Source organism: Dasypus novemcinctus, chromosome 1, assembly GCF_030445035.2.
Source record: "Dasypus novemcinctus isolate mDasNov1 chromosome 1, mDasNov1.1.hap2, whole genome shotgun sequence".
Taxonomy (NCBI): domain Eukaryota; kingdom Metazoa; phylum Chordata; class Mammalia; order Cingulata; family Dasypodidae; genus Dasypus; species Dasypus novemcinctus.
This window is the reverse complement of record NC_080673.1, coordinates 136,773,352-136,792,719: the sequence shown is the minus strand read 5'-3', so window position 1 is coordinate 136,792,719 and position 19,368 is coordinate 136,773,352. Positions and strand designations below refer to the sequence as shown.

The 19,368-nt window shown below is 35.1% G+C and overlaps 1 protein-coding gene across 5 annotated transcripts in view; it reads right to left on the bottom strand.

Annotated features, from left to right (window-relative positions):
• Positions 1–1,213: 1,213 nt before the first annotated feature.
• Positions 1,214–19,368, bottom strand: part of LOC101437136 (UDP-glucuronosyltransferase 2A1) — an 80,873-nt gene continuing 62,718 nt past the window's right edge. For all 5 annotated transcript variants that reach the window (XM_004477562.3, XM_004477567.5, XM_058297560.2 and 2 more), the window contains 5 exons: positions 16,706–16,854; positions 14,437–14,568; positions 12,840–12,927; positions 12,067–12,286; positions 1,214–4,769 (listed from right to left, as the gene is read on the bottom strand). In XM_004477562.3, coding sequence (XP_004477619.1) covers positions 4,490–4,769; positions 12,067–12,286; positions 12,840–12,927; positions 14,437–14,568; positions 16,706–16,854 — 869 coding nt within the window. In that variant the 3' untranslated portion in view covers positions 1,214–4,489. The remainder of the gene's footprint in view (positions 4,770–12,066; positions 12,287–12,839; positions 12,928–14,436; positions 14,569–16,705; positions 16,855–19,368) is intronic.

Here is a 19,368-nt window from a genome sequence, read left to right as displayed (position 1 = left end):
ATTAATTTCACAGAATACCTCTAGGTAACCTGTATATATATGCTCAGGGAGTTTAATAAGTTTCTCAGCTATGTCTATGACTGCCTAAATGAGCTTTTCAGAGTCTCATGGCTCCATTCATTTCTAATAGCTAATGCAATTTTGGACTAGAGTTAATGATATTGTGATGTTTTTGTAGCAGAAGCAAAGTTGGTACTGTATTAACTTTAAAGGTATAAAAAGAATCTGGGGTTTGTTTTTGTGACAAAAAATATATACAGCTAAATATTAACACAAGACTTGATGGTAAAATGAAACTGGTTTGAATTAGACCAAACTAGAGTAGGAGCAGACAAACAAAAAATAATCTCTCAAGTGACTTTGAATCTCTTGGAACCTATACCTGTTTTTCAACCAATCTTCCTCAGCTCCAACTACACTCTTGGGGAAAACCCCAGTTGCAAATAGAGAAAAATTTCTCAGGACCATTGTAGATGTGAGTCTAGTGATACTCCACAGCAGCAGATAGTGGTCTGTGACATAGTTCCATTTGGAGGTGGCTATGAAAGACAGTGGGGAAGCAAAATCTTCCCCAGTGGCAGATCATCAAGCAGCACATCTGGAAATCTATTTTCTTTTGATAAAATGGCTTGAGATAGAGATATACAAACTCATGAGCAGGGGATTGATTGGTTAGAACTTGGAAAGAATCTGATCTATAGATAAATGATACAAAGATCTGCAGGAAGATTATGTGGATCATCTCTGTAAATAGTCATTGAGTATGAAGTTATAATATTCCATGGGGATGCCCACCAGAATATATTCATTTCAGAGAATTGTTTCAGTAACCAGGAAGATGGGATGAACTTTCCTGTAGATTTCAATCTCTTTCTCCAGATCCTCCAGAACTTGATCAGAGAGTCAAGAACATGGGAACAATGGTGGCTGCCACACACTATGCATAAGTTCACATAATGGACTTATCCTCACCAAGACTGATCTGGCTACTGCAGCTGCCATATGCTTAATTGTTAATAGCAGATACTTCAATATAACAGCATTTTCTAGGGGCCTAGCAAGTCATAAAACAGCAGAATGATTGTATTGGTCACCTCCATCTTAGAGAGTTCATTAGTTTACTTCACAGTAAATATTAATATAACAGAATTTTCACTCCCACCCTGTAATATTTATGTCATGAGATGCAAAAATGAAGAAGTCTTAGTCACCATTATGGTATTGATTTCAACATTGAGTATGATCTGCAAATACATTTTACAACAAAGGAAAAGTAACAAGGAGATCACATCCTTGGAATTGGATGATTTTGCCATGTTTCCCATCATCCAATGACAGGTCATTAGGATTTCAGCTAGACATCAATACCATATGTATTTGATGTGCTGTCTTAAAAAATACACGAGTTATGATGCTTTTTATTTTGTAGATAAAATACATGAAAGTGAGAATGACTCTTCTAACAAGTACCTTTCCCTAATTCCTTAGATAAGTTTTTTGTTCATCACTACAACCTTTAGTCAAGAGAGGAATGATTTCATCTGGGAGCATGCCTATGATTTTCTTGGATTAGAATTTTATTGTTCTTGAGTATTTTGAGCTCCACTGCAGCAGAATTTCATTAGAAGAGTTACTGTCTTGTATGGGTAATTGAACCAAAATAACAAAGATAAAGTAGATTGCTACCACTATATGGTTATAGACAAACTATGTCTAGAATCTAGCTGATAATGAAAGCACTTATTAATAATCCAATGCCCAATAATAAAAATCATAAGAGAAATACGGCAAATCAATAACAAAAAGACATATTAGCATATGGATTTTGAATGATAAATTGGATCATCCCACCAGGTAGAGAACTCTGAACAATAGAGTTGCTGCCACAAGATAATGAGCAAATGGATTCTTGGTAGACAACATAAATTAGAGTATCAACTCAGCTTCCTCACTAACTCTAGATCACGACTGCAAGAACTGCACAAAAGTACTGTATCATATGGACCTTGGTATTTGTTTTGGTGTTTCTTCATCTGAACAACTACAAGAGTGACTACAAAGAGGAATCCATTCTCAGCCTTTTTCTATTCTGATTTATACTGCAGTGCCACCAATTAATGCAGATTGTGTCACCCAAGACTTTTTACGACCTGGCTTCTGGTGAGATTCATTTAAAGGAGAGACCTGAACATCATCAGAACAAGAAGAGAGAAACCAGGTAATATGTTCCCTGTTCCCTTTCTGCTTTGACCACTCATTTGTGGCAGTAACTGTGTCCTCTATGAACCTCTCTCTAGCCATGTGATTTCTTCCACATTTCCAGTTACTATTGGGCTCTAAGAGTGTTATTTATTCTCCCTGTCCTTCCTGCAGTAGGGGTAATAAAGAATTTGTTCTCCTGGCAATTTATCATCCCTTGCTTATTCCTTTGCTACACCAACATTTCTAGAAGTAATCATATCCTAAAACTCTCTTCAGTTGAATTATCATGGGTAATACTGTTTCCACTCAAATCCATAAGTGATATGTAGACCTTCTTCTTTCCCCTAGCTATAGGACCTTATCCAGTATTATGGAATAGCATACTGAGTTATAGATTGTTGATATCTAATTTTATATGTTTAGACCAGAGTGGTCTCCTGAGTTCTAGGCATGATATTTCTGCTTAGAGTTCAAATAAATATCTAAAACTTAATACATAGCCAAGGGAGCTGTGAAATACCCTCTGTGGTACAATTTTAATTGGGTGATACAGACAGAATGTATCATAAGGCCAACAGAAGTCAAATTCCCATTGATTTCAAAATGCAATGTACATTGAAGGGAAAGAAGATGAATAGCTATTGCATGGCAATTATAATGTATGCAATTAATGGCCAATCTCAGAAACCAAAGGAAGTATCTGAGTATATGTAGGGTTAAGCTCAAGTTTATTGCTGCATTCTAATTACAGTGAACAGTCTGAGCTTAAAACAAACCAAAAAACCTCTTCTCATAATACAATAAAATTAATTCAAAATACAATAAAATTAATTCAAAATTCATATCAATATGAATCAGTTAATTTTTTTAATTTAAAAAATTTATTTCCAGCATTCACAAAATTTGTAAAATTAACTTGCACATTCAGTCACATATACAATCAATAAGGAATATATTTCCTATCATAATTATTTTTATATTGGTAGTAAGTTCCAAAAATGCCATATTAAAATGTATAAGAATTTCAGAATTTTCGGTAAACCCTTTTACAGGCCACTTATTTCATTAAAATTGCATAAAATTCTAAAATTAAAACTTTAAGTAGGTATGTCATTAAGATCATATGAGGGTAAGGAATTGCAAACTTTAATAGATATGGAAAATTAAAATCTGAATAAATATATTTGCTTTAGTATAGAGCTTTGTATTCTTAAATATTTAATATAACATACCCTTGGTCAAACAGAGCATCAAATATCTTATATCCTCAGCAAAACAGATAAGTAATTGATAAGTTTACCTTTTTAGATATAGGGACTGGAAGACAATAAACTGATCTATTTTTTCAGAGTAAATATTTCTTCATTTTCTCACAGGAAATTATACCTTTGATTATATACAGTGATAAGAGATTATAAATATTAGTGATTTTTAAATTTTGTAAGTCAACAATCAACAATTAACTCTAAGTTTTTTCATTGTACTGTTGATTAAAAGTTTCATAAAGTTAGTAAAATATTTTATATTTTTGATATTTTTCTGCTCCCAAACTATGTCCACCTTTAAAAAACTGGTGATATTCTGTCATTGAGAAAAAGTAATGTCTCAGTGATTCTCTTCACCGTATAAAACCAGTGCCAAAACTGTCCATTGCACATAAAAGACACATGAGAAAATTTGTCTAAAGGCAGAAACATAGACCATGATATTCTGGATAAGCTTTATGGAAATATCATGGGCCTTTCCTAGTGTGATATCTTATCACTTATTACCAGTTTATGCTCTAATCTCAGGAACATGTGTAAAGCAGAAAGGCTTGTTATTTTTGAAAAAAGTCTTTAATTTTCTCATAACAAACTAAGCTTCTATGATGTGTGCCTGTTTGTATAGTATAAGAGAACTTGTGAATTTTACTCTTTTGAGCTGCCTACATCATCAAATTCAGCTCACATGTTGTACAATTCCCAGGAGTCAGCATAATGTCAGCATATCACCTAAGTTTAAAAGATGAAAATATTGATTCTATGAATAGAACATATTAGAATTATTTGTTCCGCTTTGTTAAGAAATTAGGACAAAGAAGGTAAAAATATCTGGAAAAAGACAAAGGAATAGTGGGATATACTTGCTATTTAAGGATCTTGCTGAATTCTAGGCCTTATCATTAGTCTAACGTCCTGGAATGGGAAATCTGAAAACAGGAAGGAGGTGAAATGTTCTCATTAATCTTGTAGTGACTAGAATAAACAAGATCGCCCCACTTCGGCATTTGCTGAAACGCAATGCTCTAGTCCCTCTTTCTCTTCTTTCCATTATTACCAAATGTTTTATAAGAAAATAAACAACATTTTGTGACCAAGAATAGAGCAGTTGCCACACAGGCCAGCAGGAACCCAATGACATCCAGAGAGTGGTACTGGAACCAGGTGAGGTCATGTGCTGCTGGTCTAAGATGCTTGGCTCCTTTGTGGCGCATAACAAACTCAATCCAGAAGACCGCTCGATCCAGGGGCTTTACAGGCTGATCATGGTGAATTCTTGATAACCTCATAGCATTTTCTTTATAACTAGAAGGTATATACATACAGAGAAATTAGAGTCTTTTTTTTCCCCAATGAAGGTACATGTGTGATACATGTTATAAATGTTATACAAGACATGAGCCACAGAAATACTGAGAAAAAAATTAATTCTTACTATGATGTGTACTTTGGTTATTACATTGGTTTTTACCTCTTGTAAAGGGGAAGGTGAGGAAGAAATATATTCTTGACAGAGTATAGTCAGTTGAAGGCAGAAAAAAATGGAATAACCTGGTTTAGAATGTTTAGTTTAATGTTTTTAAGATTTGTTTTATTTATTTTTCCCACCCCCTCATTGTTTGCACTTGCTATGTCTGTTCCTTGTATACTCATCTTATTTTTTTTTTAGGTGGGACCAGGAACTAAACGTAGGTCCTCCCATGAGATGGAGGGCCTTAATTGCTTGAGCCACCTCCTCTCCCTCCTTTTTTTGTGTCTCTCATTGTATTTTCCTCCTTGTGTCTCTTGTTGTGTCACCTTGTTGAGTCAGCTTTCTGCACCAGCCCATTGTATCAGCTCACTGTTTTGCTCATCTTTTTGAAGAGGCACTGGGAACTGAACCCTGGACCTCCCATGTTGTAGGTGGGAGCTCAGTTGCTTGAGCTTTACCCTCTTCCCTTTAATTTTTTGAGGAAGAAATTGTTATCCATTTCCAACACCAAGATTGTTAAAAACTAATAACTGGGAAAAATTCACTAAAAATGCCATAATCATAGCTTATAATGTCTGGTTAGTTGACAATGGCTGGCAAAAGAAATTGTTAATCAATATTAATGAGTCATTTTCTCAATCTCTCAGATCTCTGTGATAATCCCTCCTTTGTATTTTATGTTTGTGACACAAAGGATAGTGTCTCTTTTGATCTTGTCAAGATAGGATGCAAATAAAAGTCTAACATAAAAGATGACATATCCAAGCACATGTATTTTGAGGTTGAAGTTAAGTACAAATGTCATGTTGGAATAAGGGCTTCTAATAACGAGAGAATAACAAGAACAATAGTGATAGTCAATATCACTAACTGTCTCTCAACACTAGGCAAGGTCTTTTAGAAAGGCAAGCCATGTTTTCTCTTGAAGGTTCTTGGAAGCTGACCCAAAATTAGTAGGTTTTACTGTGGATTGGGTTGGAAGTAAAAGTTCCATCTTAAAGATAAGAAGAATAGGGAAGAGAATTAGCTCATGTACTCTGACAATGTTTAGGATTCCTTTTTGGAATGATGGAAATGTTTTGGTTATGGATGGTGCTGCTGGCAGCACAACATTGTGAATATAATTAACAGCACTGAAATATATATTTGAATGTGATTAAAAGGGGAAATGTTCAATTTTATATATATTAAGAGAATTTTTAAAAAATCCATGGACCTATGCTACACAGTGAGTCCTATATTAAACCATGGACTATAATTAACAGCACAATTCTAAAAATATTCTATCATTGAATATAATAAATATTCCACACCAATGCAATGTCTTAATTATAGGGGGTATGGAAGTCCTATATTTTATGCATGATAGTTCTGTAAATCCACAACTTCTCTAATAAAGAAAAATAAATAAAAAGCATTCTATAGAATAGAGTGAAGTGAAAAATACCACACAACTTCCTGTTCTGATGTTCTATAAAGTGAATAAAATCATTAGCACCTAACAATGCAGGTAAAGGTAATGGCCTAATACATTAGACATCAATACCAACCTTCATAAGAAACAAGATTGTAGTAAGACTTAAGATTTTCCCAGCTCCCAAATTAATTATTTCTATAATATCCTAAAATTATGAAATACATCTATAGAAGATTAAATCATTTGAATGGAATGCAGGGTGGGAGGGAGACATGAATAACCAGGACTGACTCTATGAAGGATCCAAGTCAAGTGTTGAGTGTCTTCCCTGTTGGAAAGAACACAGCGGCTCCTTAGCCTTGTAAGAGCATTCAGCAGATGTTTTTTTTTGCAGCCTAGTTCAGTCAGAAAAGCTACACAAAATTCCAGCTAGGCTCACTTTCTCTGCTATTTCTTAAATTTCAGGATTCTGAAAGTGTGTGGAATATTATATACACCCTTCAATTTTTGGCTCTGAATAAAAATAATTGATTCTGCAATAGTGTGGAAAGAAGTTTAAATGTAATGCACCTGCACAATATCAGAGCAGATACTTAGATAACAGGATAAAAAAACAGGGACTGGTAGCCACATTCACTTTAGCAAATGAGAAAAATAACAATAACAGACAAAGAATGCAATCAGTACAATATATCACCCAAAGAAAAGAGAAATTGAAGTATAATATGTATATTTGTTTAATGAAATAAGAAATCATATTATAAAATAAATAGAATATGGTAAAGGAGAATTAGATTTAAATAAAATGAGTTAAAAGAACACTTTATAAACTTAGATAAATTAGAAACAGCAAGCACTGTTTGTGTGGAAAAAAATCATTTTAGTAAATTTGAGGAAAAATTTTATAAAATCACAGTGAATTAGGAAGAGTAGAAATGGATCAGAACAATGATAGATATAATAATACAGAAGTAAAACAAACCAAAATATCTCAACAAAAGTCCCATACATTAACCATCCACCAAAATATTGCTTTGTCATGAGACATTTGTTATAAATTATGAAATAATATTGTCAAAATCTTACTACTAATTATAGTCCTTATCTTACATTTGGTGCATTTCCCCCCAACCCACCCTATTATTATTTTTAAAATATATTTTTATGACAGAAGCCTAAACTAACAAAACAATCATGCACATGTGCAGAATTCCCAAGCAATACCCCTCTATCTACATACCACACTGTAGTGGAATATTTATTACAGATTATGAGATAATATCAGATTATTACCAGGTCCATAGCATACATTTGGCACACTTCCATACTCCCCCATTATCAACACAGTAGATCTTTGGCATAGATGCATGAATATTACATTATTACTGTTAACCACAGTCCATAGGTCACTCCAGTTGCATATTGCCCATGGTTCTCCACATTTCCACCATCCAGGAATAATGATGTACATCTGCTTTAGCTCACCAAGGACACTCTTGAATCTGTACATCAACCACAATGCTCATCCACCTCTGGGTTTCCTGTGCTATTGAGTCCCTAGATTATACTCCAGCTTTCTGTCAATTGGCATTTATACCCCTAGATTACCATTTTGAGCCACATCACCATTTTTAAAACCAGCTGTTACTCACTATAATGTGTTACCATCAACTCTGTACATTTCTACACAGATACAATAAAGCTGATTAAAACTTCTACATATGCTAAACATCAGTAGCCCATCTTAGCCTTCTTCTTATCTCCTTTAAGAATCCGCTACATACCACCAGGTCATGAAGATATTTTCCTACATTTTCTTCTAGAAGCTTTATGGTTCTTGCTTTTATATTTAGGTTATTTATCTATGTTGAGTTAATTTTTGGAGGAGGTGTGAGATATGGGTCCTCTTTCCTTCTTTTGACTATGGATACCCAGTTCTCTCAGCACCATTTGTTAAATGGGCTGTTCTGCCCAAGCTGAGTGGGTTTGACAGCCTAGTCAAAAATCACTTTACCATAGTTGTGAGGGTTTGTTTCTGAACAATCAATTTGCTTTCACTGGTCTTTGTGTCTGTCTTTATGCTAGTACTACACTGTTTGTTTTTTTTTATTCCACCCCCCTTGCAGCTTGCTTGTTGTCTGCACTCTGTGTCCATTCACTCTTCTGTGTTTTTACTTGTCTCCCTTTTTGTTGTGTCATCTTGCTGAGTCGGCTCTCCATGGCACTTGCAGGTCAGTGGCACTCTGCAGTGCCCAGAACAGTGGCTCTCTGCAGTATGCAGGTGAGCCTGCCTTCACAAGGAGGCCCTGGGACATGAACCCAGGGCCTCCTGTATGGTAGATGGGAGCCCTACTGATTGAGCCACAGCTACTTCCCTATCATGCTGTTTTTACCACTGTAGGTAGGGAATATGATTTAAAGTCCAGAATTTAAGAGTCCTCCAACTTAGCTTTTCCTTTTAAAGATGTTTCTGGCTATTCAGGACCCCTTACCTTTCCAAATAAATTTGATAATCATGTTTTCCACTTATTTTAAAAATGCAGGTAGAATTTTTATCAGGATTGCATTGAATCAGTGTATCAATCTGAGTAGAATTGACATCTTATTTATATTTAGTTTTCCAATCTATGAGCTTGGAATGTTCTTCCAATTATTTATGCCTTTTTAAAATTTCTTTTAACAGTGAGTTGTAGTTTTCTGAATACAAGTGTTTTACATCATTGGGTAAGTTTATTCCCAACAATATTTGGGTTTTATCTGTCATATTTTATTTTCACCACTCTTTTGACACTTTTAGTTACTTTTATTGGTATAATCTTCATTTCTAGACTCTTTCAGGCATCTCTCTCCTGTCTTTTCTTTTCAGGCTGTAGCACACCCTTTAGTATTGCTTGCAAAGGCAGTTTCTTGATTACAAACTCTCTCAGTTTTTGTTTATCTGTGAATATTCTAAACTTGCCCTCATTTTTGAAAGACAATCTTGCCAGATATAAGATTCTTGCCTGGAAGTTTTTCTCTTGCAGTACCTTAAATATACTATACCACTGCCTTCTTGCCTCCATGGTTTCTGGTGAGAAATCACCACTTAATCTTATTGGATATCCCTTATATGTTATTCATTACTTTTCTCTTGCTGCTCTCAGAATTCTCTCTTTGTGCTTAGCCTTTGACATTCTGATTAGTATGTGTCGTGGAGTTGGTCTATTTAGGCTTATTTGGATGGAAGTTATGTTGTTCTTCTTGGACATGGACATCTATCTTCTTCAATAGGGTTGGAAATTTTTTACCATTATTTCTTCAAATATTCCTTCTTACCATTTTCCCTTTTCTTCTCCTTCTGGGAAACCCATGACACATGTTTGCACGTCTCTTACTGTCATTTAGTTCCCTGTGACCCTGTTCAATTTTTTCCATTCTTTTCTTCATCTGTTCTTTTGTATGTTTGCTTTCAGAGGTTATTTTTTCAAGCTCACCAATCCTTTCTTCTGCCTCTTAAAATCTGCTCTCATATGATTCCATGTATTTTTAATTTCATTGATTGCAACTTTCATTCCCATAAGTTCTGCTGTTTTTCTGTGTATGCTTTCAAATTCTTTTTTGTGCACATCCAATGTCTTAATATCTTTAATCTTTTTAGCCATCTTATTGAATTTATTAACAAGATTTGTTTGAAAATCTATGATTAATTGTCTTAACTCCTTTATGTCAGCTGGAGGCTTACCTTGATCCTTTAACTAGGCCATATCTTCTTGTTTCTTGGTGTAGATTGTAATTATTTGTTTGTGTCTTGGCATCTTACATACTAGAGTATTTATTCTGGGTGCAGTTTCTCTCTTAGTTTAAGGCTTTCTTGCCTTTCTCCCTTGTTGGTTGTATAATAAGAGCCAAGGATATAGTTGGTGCTGTAAGCTGTGGAAGCTCAAGCTGCCCTCATTTCCCCAGGGACTGATGAAGCTTCTCCCAACTTTCTCCTTTGCCAGGGGTAGGAACAGAGCCACAGCCATGTGTAATAATCCAAGTCATGCAGACCTAGATTGTAGAAGCCCTGGGATACTGATGAGGCTTCATGCCCCTTCCTCCCTGGCCTGGAATAGGGATGGAGCTGCAGTTATAATCAGCAATCTATGCTGTGTGGGCCCAAAATGACTACAGTTGCCCCAGTAGACTTCTGACTATTCAGTTTGTGCCAGCCAAATGTACCTGCAGTTACCTGGTAAGGCTGGTGCAGGGCCTGCCAGTTTCCTCACTGCCAGAGAGGGGGCTGAAGCAGAGGCTAGGGCTGCAGGCTGTTCTGGGTGAAAGAAGCTGGTCCCTACCATCCCTATGATTTTCAGTTGGCCCAGCTTCCCCTTATGCTGGGGGCAGAGTCAAATGGTGGCTACCAGCCTCTTTCTGACTTGGACAGGTTCAAACTTTAGCTATTCTTAGGATTATACTTTAGCCAGCTGAATTTGCTAATCAGTAGCTGAAATCGGTAGTCAACCATCTCTTCCTCTCTTGTTTTTGGGAAATGGAGCTTTCAGTTTCAGCCACAGAATAGCTCCTGGCACTGCCAAAGTAAGATGCTCACCAGCCCCCATGGTGATTATTTTCTTGGAGAGGATGGCATAGGTCCCCCCACTTCCTCCCTACCAGATGGGGCTGGGACTTAGGCTAGAGCTGTAGTCCAATCTGGATGGAAAGAAGCTGGTCCCTACCAATACTGGGATTTTCAGGCCTTCCCACGTCTCATGTCAGTGGCAGATTTAAAATGGTGGCTCCCAGTCTCTTTCTGACTTGAACAGGTACAAGCTTTAGCTGTTCTTAGGATTATACTTTAGCTAGCAGAATTTACTAACCAGCAGCTCTAGTTGGTACCCAACCATCTCTTCCTCCCCTGTTTTTGGGAAGTGGAAGCTTCCAATTCCAGCCTCAGAAGAGCTCCCGAGGCAGCTTATGTGGCCAGGGGAGGATGGGCACCAGCCTCTGGGGCGTGGAGGCCTCTACTTACAAATCTTCTTTGCATATCGGGCAGTCTTCTTCCATTTTTTCAAGGATGTTGCAGGATGCTCTACTAGTCTCCTTCCAAACAGGTGCTTTAGATAGGTCTGGGTGATTACTAACTGCCCTGTAGCAAGAGCTGACCTTAGGAGCTCCTTTACTCTGCCACCATCTTGCTGGTTGTTGCCCCCTTTAATTTTTATGCAACATTTATGTAATCTAAAGCTTCCTCAAAATGAATTTTAAAATATTTTTAAAAAGACATGACATTGGACATTTTCTACCTGATGGTTATCGCATTTGTGGTGACTCTTTAGAAAGCACAACTACTTACCTCCACTTGATCACAGATTTCAAATATGTGGGCATCAGCTCACAATCTTCCAATTTCCTGTAAGCCTATCATCCAGTCTCTAGTTCTCTGAGACAGCTTGATTTGCTTAATTCATATCAGAGAGTTCATGTAGTATTTGTTCTTCAATGGAGCGTGTAAACTACAATGTAAACCATAATCCATGCAGTGTAGCAGTGCTCCAAAATGTATTCATCAAATGAAATGAATGTACCACACTGATGAAAGAGGTTGTTGATGTAGGAGGAATGAGGGTGGGGTTGGGGAGTGGGGTATAGCAGAACTTCTTATATTTTTCAATGTAACATTTTGTGTGATCTATGTATCTTTAAAAAGAAGACACTAAAAAGAAAAGAAAAAAAAAGAAAGCAGGAGTACTTACGAAGGTTCATTAATGACTGTTCTCAAGGCTCTGAACAAATCTGCACTTGTCATTGTGTTCATGTTCACTTCCACAGCTGCTCCTTTTGCCTTCATGTGAGCGATGTTATCAGGCTGATCAGCAAACATGGGAACGCCCACCATAGGGACTCCATGATAAATAGCTTCATAGATCCCATTTGTTCCACCATGAGTGATAAAAGCTTTAGTTTTGGGATGACCTAGTTTTGAGATTGGGTGAGAAATGGGAGTTTCATTATAATATATTAACATAATTTCAGAGACAGAAGGGAAAAAGACAACAGGATAAATTACTCAAGAAGGAAGCATTTGTACTCAGGCTAAGTAAATGGGGTACTGCTAGAACAGAAAGTGCGATCCCTGAAACGACAGAATTTCTAACATTCAAGAAGGAAGCATTTCCTATAAAGGCTATAGACATTGAGATTGCTAGCACAGAACATTGCAACCTGAGGAATGGATCACTTAATATGCTTTGTATTGTCTGGATGGCTTTATTAGAGAGATGCTATCTGAACTGAGTCTAAAGTTAAAGAGTAATGACAATCTGAACTGAAGATACTCTTAAGTCAACTATTAGAAACATGAATCTATAAAATTTGTGGCCAATTGTTTAATTATATCTGATTTAAAACAGAAAGCAAGGCATGCAATTTCACAAATATTAAATATGTCTTGAATTTTTTTGTTGTTTAACAGTTACTCAACTTGCCCCTCATGCAGCTCTACAGCTTTTCCTCCCCATAGCCTTACCAAGAAGATCATTTTGGGGTATCCAATCGTAAAGCCGAGTATTGGCTCCTAATGTGGCTGGTTCCTTTCCTTTGTATCTCCATAAAACCTGTGGGAGAAAATGCATTTATTTCACAAGTAAGAACACAGAATATTGCCCCTTAAAACTGTAGAACTATTTAAAAATCACATATCCTGTCCTACTTCAGGTGATAGATGGGAGGCAAGTTATACAAAGGGAACTTTGCAAACAATGAAAGAAAGTAGAAATCTTTACAACACTCTTTTTATAAAGGCTTGTACAAATAGTTTACTAACTATAATATCATTTTGGGGCATTGAATAGCTGTGGGTTTTTAATAATGTATATTTATTACAGAAGTTGTGAACTGACAAAGCAATCTTGTATATGTGTAACTGTAATATCACTTTGACAGTGACCATTTAAGAGCTCAGTAATGAGATTATAAAAGAAAAAAAATGGAGAGAATGTTTTAATCAATCAGTGTTGCGAGTTAACTTTTTTTGCATCTATGTAAATTTGTGTCACTGAGATATCCTAACTCTCATGTTTCAAATTTAATGTCTTTCATAAATATAATTTGCTTTAGATTATTGGATGATTGGCTTCTTTTCTTTCCCCCTTCTTTACTCTCTCCTTTCTGCCTTCCTTTCTTTTTCTTTCCTTCTTTCACTCATTTTTCATATTAAAAATATTTTTTAAATAAAATGAGAGAAGAGGATTGCTTATTTTCCATTGTTCAGTGAGGTATCTTGTTAGAATTTGAAACTTTTATACTTTCTTTATATTTGGGGAAATCTGTAAGACGAATTTTAGATTACATAATAAGGGAGGGCACAGATGGCCCATATCATTTAACTGAGAAGTTTAAAAACAAAAATCAGAGTTTCAGCATACTCAATTAGCACACTTGCCTTCATGAAATTTTAATTACTTGAAAAAAATATGGAAATATAAAGAGTCCTTGGACATTTTGTGAATAGCAGTACATAAAGAGTAGAAGTGTAAGGACAACAAAATTAAAATTAATTCAATATCATAAACTAGAACATACATAGTGCTGACAATACTGTTAGGAATTTCAGTTGCTATTTAACTGTAGAAAACTCTATGTACATGATTAAATGAATCTAGTCTTCTATTTCTAAAAAAAACTACACTTGGATAGAGTCCATTAATACCTACAAATGTGCAGTATTTTCTTGAGCATAATTCTTCTCCACTCTTTATCATTTGAGCTCTCCCTTTGTGGAAACTTGGAGCTAAAACACTGCAGTGCTTTGGGGAGCAGTCAGAGCAGGACTTAGATTTCAAATAGTAAAAGAGTAAAAGGTCAATAATGGGGGCTTGTGCTTTCATCTCCATTCCATTAAAAATAAACGACTGCAAAAAGATATGCTTCCCTAGTGATTCAAGGCAAATGATCAAATATGCATAAATAAACTCTTTTACTGTTTTATGAAATTTTCCTTAATGCTGTGGCAGTTATACCAGCTCTATAATAAGTTTTCACTTTCATCTTGAAGGAACATTAGTAGCCACACTCCTTTGCAATTGGTAAAGTAGCTGCCAAACAGGATAAGATGTTGTACTAACCTTCTGTGGAATCTGACTAAGAGCTAAGGCAATGAGGTTGGCTTTTTCTTCTGTGAGGTTTTTGACCATTGACCCCAGAGAAAACACCACAATACCATCTTCACCTGAGCTCTGGACAAATTCTTCCATTTCCTGCAGAAAAGAAAATACTTTGTATGGTAAAAGGGCAGTATCTAAGGGAAAAAATAAAATTTACCTACATTTCTTAATTTAAATATTCCAGAAAAAAATGTAAGAGTGATTGTTAGACTGGGTTTGTATATTACAAGAAGGATTTAATCACTTTAGGAGAAAATACGTATCTGGGGCCTACAGTTTAAATATAAATAGTGATTTCAAGGTAAGGCATGAAATCAAACACTATATAAAAGGAATAAGGAATAAGAAGGAGGCTCTTTTCTTAGTTGATGAGCAATGTTTTCCCCCAAGTTTAATTTTACCAACAACTGAGGTATTTGCAAACTTGTAAAAATATTTCATGGAAAGAAGCATCCTGAATCAGGTTTCTGTAATTAATAGCAGGCCAGTTTTCACCCAATAAATTATTATAAGTTTATCTAACTTTCTTTTAGACAAAGCGTTCAGGAAATTTTTTCTTATTTACATCTCCCCTGATAAATCAGGCTAAGAAAATTTTTGCTAGAAATGTGATATATAGCAATATATTTTAAAAGGAGATAATGATTAAAGTGTTGATATAATCATAAATAATATTTATGAGGTAGTTCTTCTCTGTCATCTGCCCAAACACATGATAATTGAATAAAATGGACACAACACACTTACGTGTGTGTACATATATGTAAAACATGCACACATATAACTTTGGTTTTGGGGTCTTTGTTTGACTATCACTCATTGTGGAATTTATTGAGTTTTTACTCTGTGTATCCAAAGACTGATATAATTCATTCAGAAGAGTTATAAACCATGATTGGTATTCATACTGCCCAAACTTCTTTATCAGTAGCTAAGTTGAATTTGGAAGAGAATACCTTTCTCTGTCTTTCATCACTTGTCTGAGATGCTTTTGTGAAATCATGAGATTCATGTAGTGTGTTTGTTGTGGGAAAGAAGTGGGTAAGTGGGGAGTGGAGTCAGAAGGACAATCATAGTAGTGTGTAGTGAGAGATTTAGAGAGCCATGGATACTAATGTAACATTTCTATCTATAGTTAAATATTGGTTCATTATCTCCTATATTACCAACAATGAATAGAGCTTGGTTTGCAACTATAACTTTTCTGGTAAAAAAAAAAAGGTAATTCAGAATCCAGAAATGAACTTTCATATGTCAATACAGAAATGATCATAGAAAGAAATCAAGACCTCTCCTGGGAAGACCATTTACCCTGATACATTCCTAAAGAGGTTTTGCTCATTTTTCCAGTGCCCAAGTAAATATATTCTCACTCCCTATTGATAGCTAAATACACTTGATAATGCTTGTCTATTACTCTATGATTCTCAATACTGTTATCTTCCAATGTTCCTGGTACTTTACATGTATACTGTGGTATATGGTATACAGTTTTCTTTTTCACTACAAAAAAAAAGTATGCTGATAAAGAATCGATCTAATATTTGAGTTTCTCATTTCTATGTATTCTACTTTATGCTGATGGATCTCAATCTATTTCTATTGTTCTCTGCTATACAGAGACTGAGACCATATACCACCCAAACAATTTCTAGAAAACTGCACCTGAGTATCCCATTGTCTCCTCAGAGTGATTAGGTCTATAATTGAGCTTTTCATGCTCATCGCAAAGAAGTTTTTCCTGACCCAGTAAAATTCACTAGTGTTGAAATAAACTTCCATAATGGAAATCCAGAAGACCCTTGAAACCATCTCTTCTTTCCATACCTCATCCTCAAATGCAACAAAGACTGTGGAGTTTACCATAAAGTTCTTATGAAAGAAACTTTATCTTTTTCTTATCATAGTAAATACCCTTGTTCGGATTTTCATCATGCTTTTTAGGACTAATAAGCAGCCTCCCCAATGACCTACGTAAGTGGCTCTAGTTTCCCTCCCAACCAATCCACTCTATAAACGACAGCCCAAATGGCAAAATATCATTTCAATCATGGCATTCTTCTGCTTAAAATTTCAATGTAAAGTCCCCTAAATTTAATATCACTCATAAGAACACCTGTTCTAGGAAATATATCCAGGGTAGCAAATTGAATATTTCTAGCACATGCTTTTTATTGTGGCAGGTACAATATCATAAGGTATATAAAATCCTCCAATTTAATAGACTTACCTTAGGTAAAGGTTTGGCAGGCTTGCAGTGCAATCCTCCAACAAACTCAAAATTAGGTAAGTATGGACGAGGAAATTCAAAATCCCAATATGTTCGCATTAGCCAAATTTCAGCTTTCCCCATAGTCTCACATAATGTAGTTGGTTTTCCTGGGAGAGGTGAAGAAAGGAGGGTATTAGCATATATATATATATATAAAAATATGAAAATTGTACCACTAGTTTTCTGATAAACTATGAAAAGAAAAATAAATTTAAGGTCTCCAGAATACTTAGAGTTCTAGAATTTAAATGGAAAGGAGGACTAAAGTTGAAAGAAAGAAAGGAAAAAGGAAGGCAAGTCAAGGGAAGGGAAAGGGAAAAAGAGGTAAGTAGAAAAGAGGGAGGGAGGGAGTGGGGAAGGAAGGAGTGGAAAGAATAGAGCATGGTAGAAGAGAAGACAGGGAGATAGGAAATTTGGGTAGAGAAAGAGTAGTTAAATATAAGTATAGTGTCACCACAATAAATTCCACTAAAAAATTAACCACAGCACTAAACTATTTACTACTCATTATTTCTCTACCATTAAATTATAGAAGACAAGTTAGCCCCACAATATCTATACCAAATCATGTCTCCATGCCTTTCCAGTCTCCAACTAGAAATGTATCCCTGCATACACTTGTTACCGACTCTAGTTCACTCATATAGGCCAATGATCCCAACAATAATGGTCCACCTTATCCTCTTGGGTCACATTCCAACATTTCTCTTGTTGGACCTCTATTTCCTTAATAAGACGTTCCTGAAAAACTCACACCCATGGCATCCTCCTTTGGGCAAGTAATGTATACATGACCATACCAAGTTTATTTTAGTTTTGCCTTTATGGTATTTTTTGATGGGAGACAAATTTTAAGTATCAATCTTAGGATTTTTGTAAAATGTAAGAACTATTTGCAAATGTCTAGGAAACAATTTCAATACACAGAACACATATTTTGCAACTGAGAAAAAAAAACTCAGGGATCTTAGAAACTTCTAGAGTGCTTCCTTTTAGAATTTCCACATTTTAGTGTTTAAAGTTGTATCTGAGATTATATAATCAATGCCTTAATTTGATAATAAAGAAGTTTTACCCAAGCAAACTAAACTTGAAATTGTCAGAGACTGTATGAAAACTAATTTCATAGCTTCAGGGCCAATGTGTTTATGTCCTATATATGTCTTGATCTATGTATTTTACCTTCTTCCTTGATATCAAACATCTAGTTGGTTTTGATATGCCTAACAATTAGACTTCATTTGAAGAAAAATGAGCTTAAAGTATTTTCAAAAATTCTTTATTTAAGGCAGCAGTTCACAACAACAAATATAAAAGGGATTTAAAGAGAAAAGAATTTGAACTCAATATAATGATAATAAAGTTGATAAACATTTCATAAGATTTTTGAAAAGGGACACATGAGTAATTATGGAACAAAAATGCTAAATTAAAATTGATCAGAAAAGATTTTCCTATAGTTATTGTATTATAGTCACACAAAATTTAATTATACAAGTAATGGATAATTGTATAAAATATATAATTTATCAATAGGTCATAAAATTTGAGCTCTCACATAAATGTTGAGTGAATTTATTGTTTAAATCTACCCACTCAATCAAATGAGATGGTATTTAATTGCAAAAATTCCTTGCATGCAGCCTCAATGCACAGCCAAATGCCTTACTGTAGATGAGGTAAATAGGAGGAGGCTTCAGTGGGTGACAATTACCAATCTCTCAAAAGTAAGCCATATTAGCATGTTTGATATAAGGAGAAACAATCTTAGAGTCTCTAGATAAGTTCTTTCCAAAGGGATGCAATGAAATAAATATGTACAATTTCTGGTTTGTATCTTTTAAAAGAGATGGTGTTTGTTCTCAACTTCTCCTTCACTGTTTCTCAGAATAGAATACAGGTGTCCTTGTCCAGTTCTATTGGCAAGAATAACATCTTAAGAGATGGCAGAGCAACAAGGCAGTCAATTAGTGGATACCTGGATGACTTTATGAGCAGAAATTCCTATCTTCCTGAGGACAGTTACACTAGAGAAATGGATGGTATATATTTACTGTCTTTTTTTTCTTCTACTTCTTTTGCATATATTTTGAGGGTAGGTAATAGGAACTTCTGATAGGTTGCTTGTGGAATGGGAGAAGAAATTGTTGAATAATGAGTCATGTGTTTTCATTGGAGTAATAGGAAGAACTGAATTTCCAATAAATGAAAAGGTAAAGATACCAGGAAGAACACATTTGGGATGGGTAAGAGCAGTGCTCATTTTACATAAGAAACATCCATAATACAAATGAATATCTAAATGTAGGTATGATGAAGGCAGATTGATTTATAAGTCTGCAGTACAGGGGAGATAGGACACAAAAATACATAAATTTTGAGTCATCAGCACACAATTTATAATTGAATCCATTTAATTTGATGAGATCATCAAAAGAGTAGATCTATTTTGAGAACATAAAGAGTCAAAACCAAAAAATAACATTTCAAACTTAAAATACATGTGAGCTTGGGTTGGAGTATGTATACAACACAGTCTAAAATGATCATATTACCAAAGAGTAAAGGTGTTGATTGTCTTATTATGGCATGCTCCTATGACAAATACCACATAACAGATT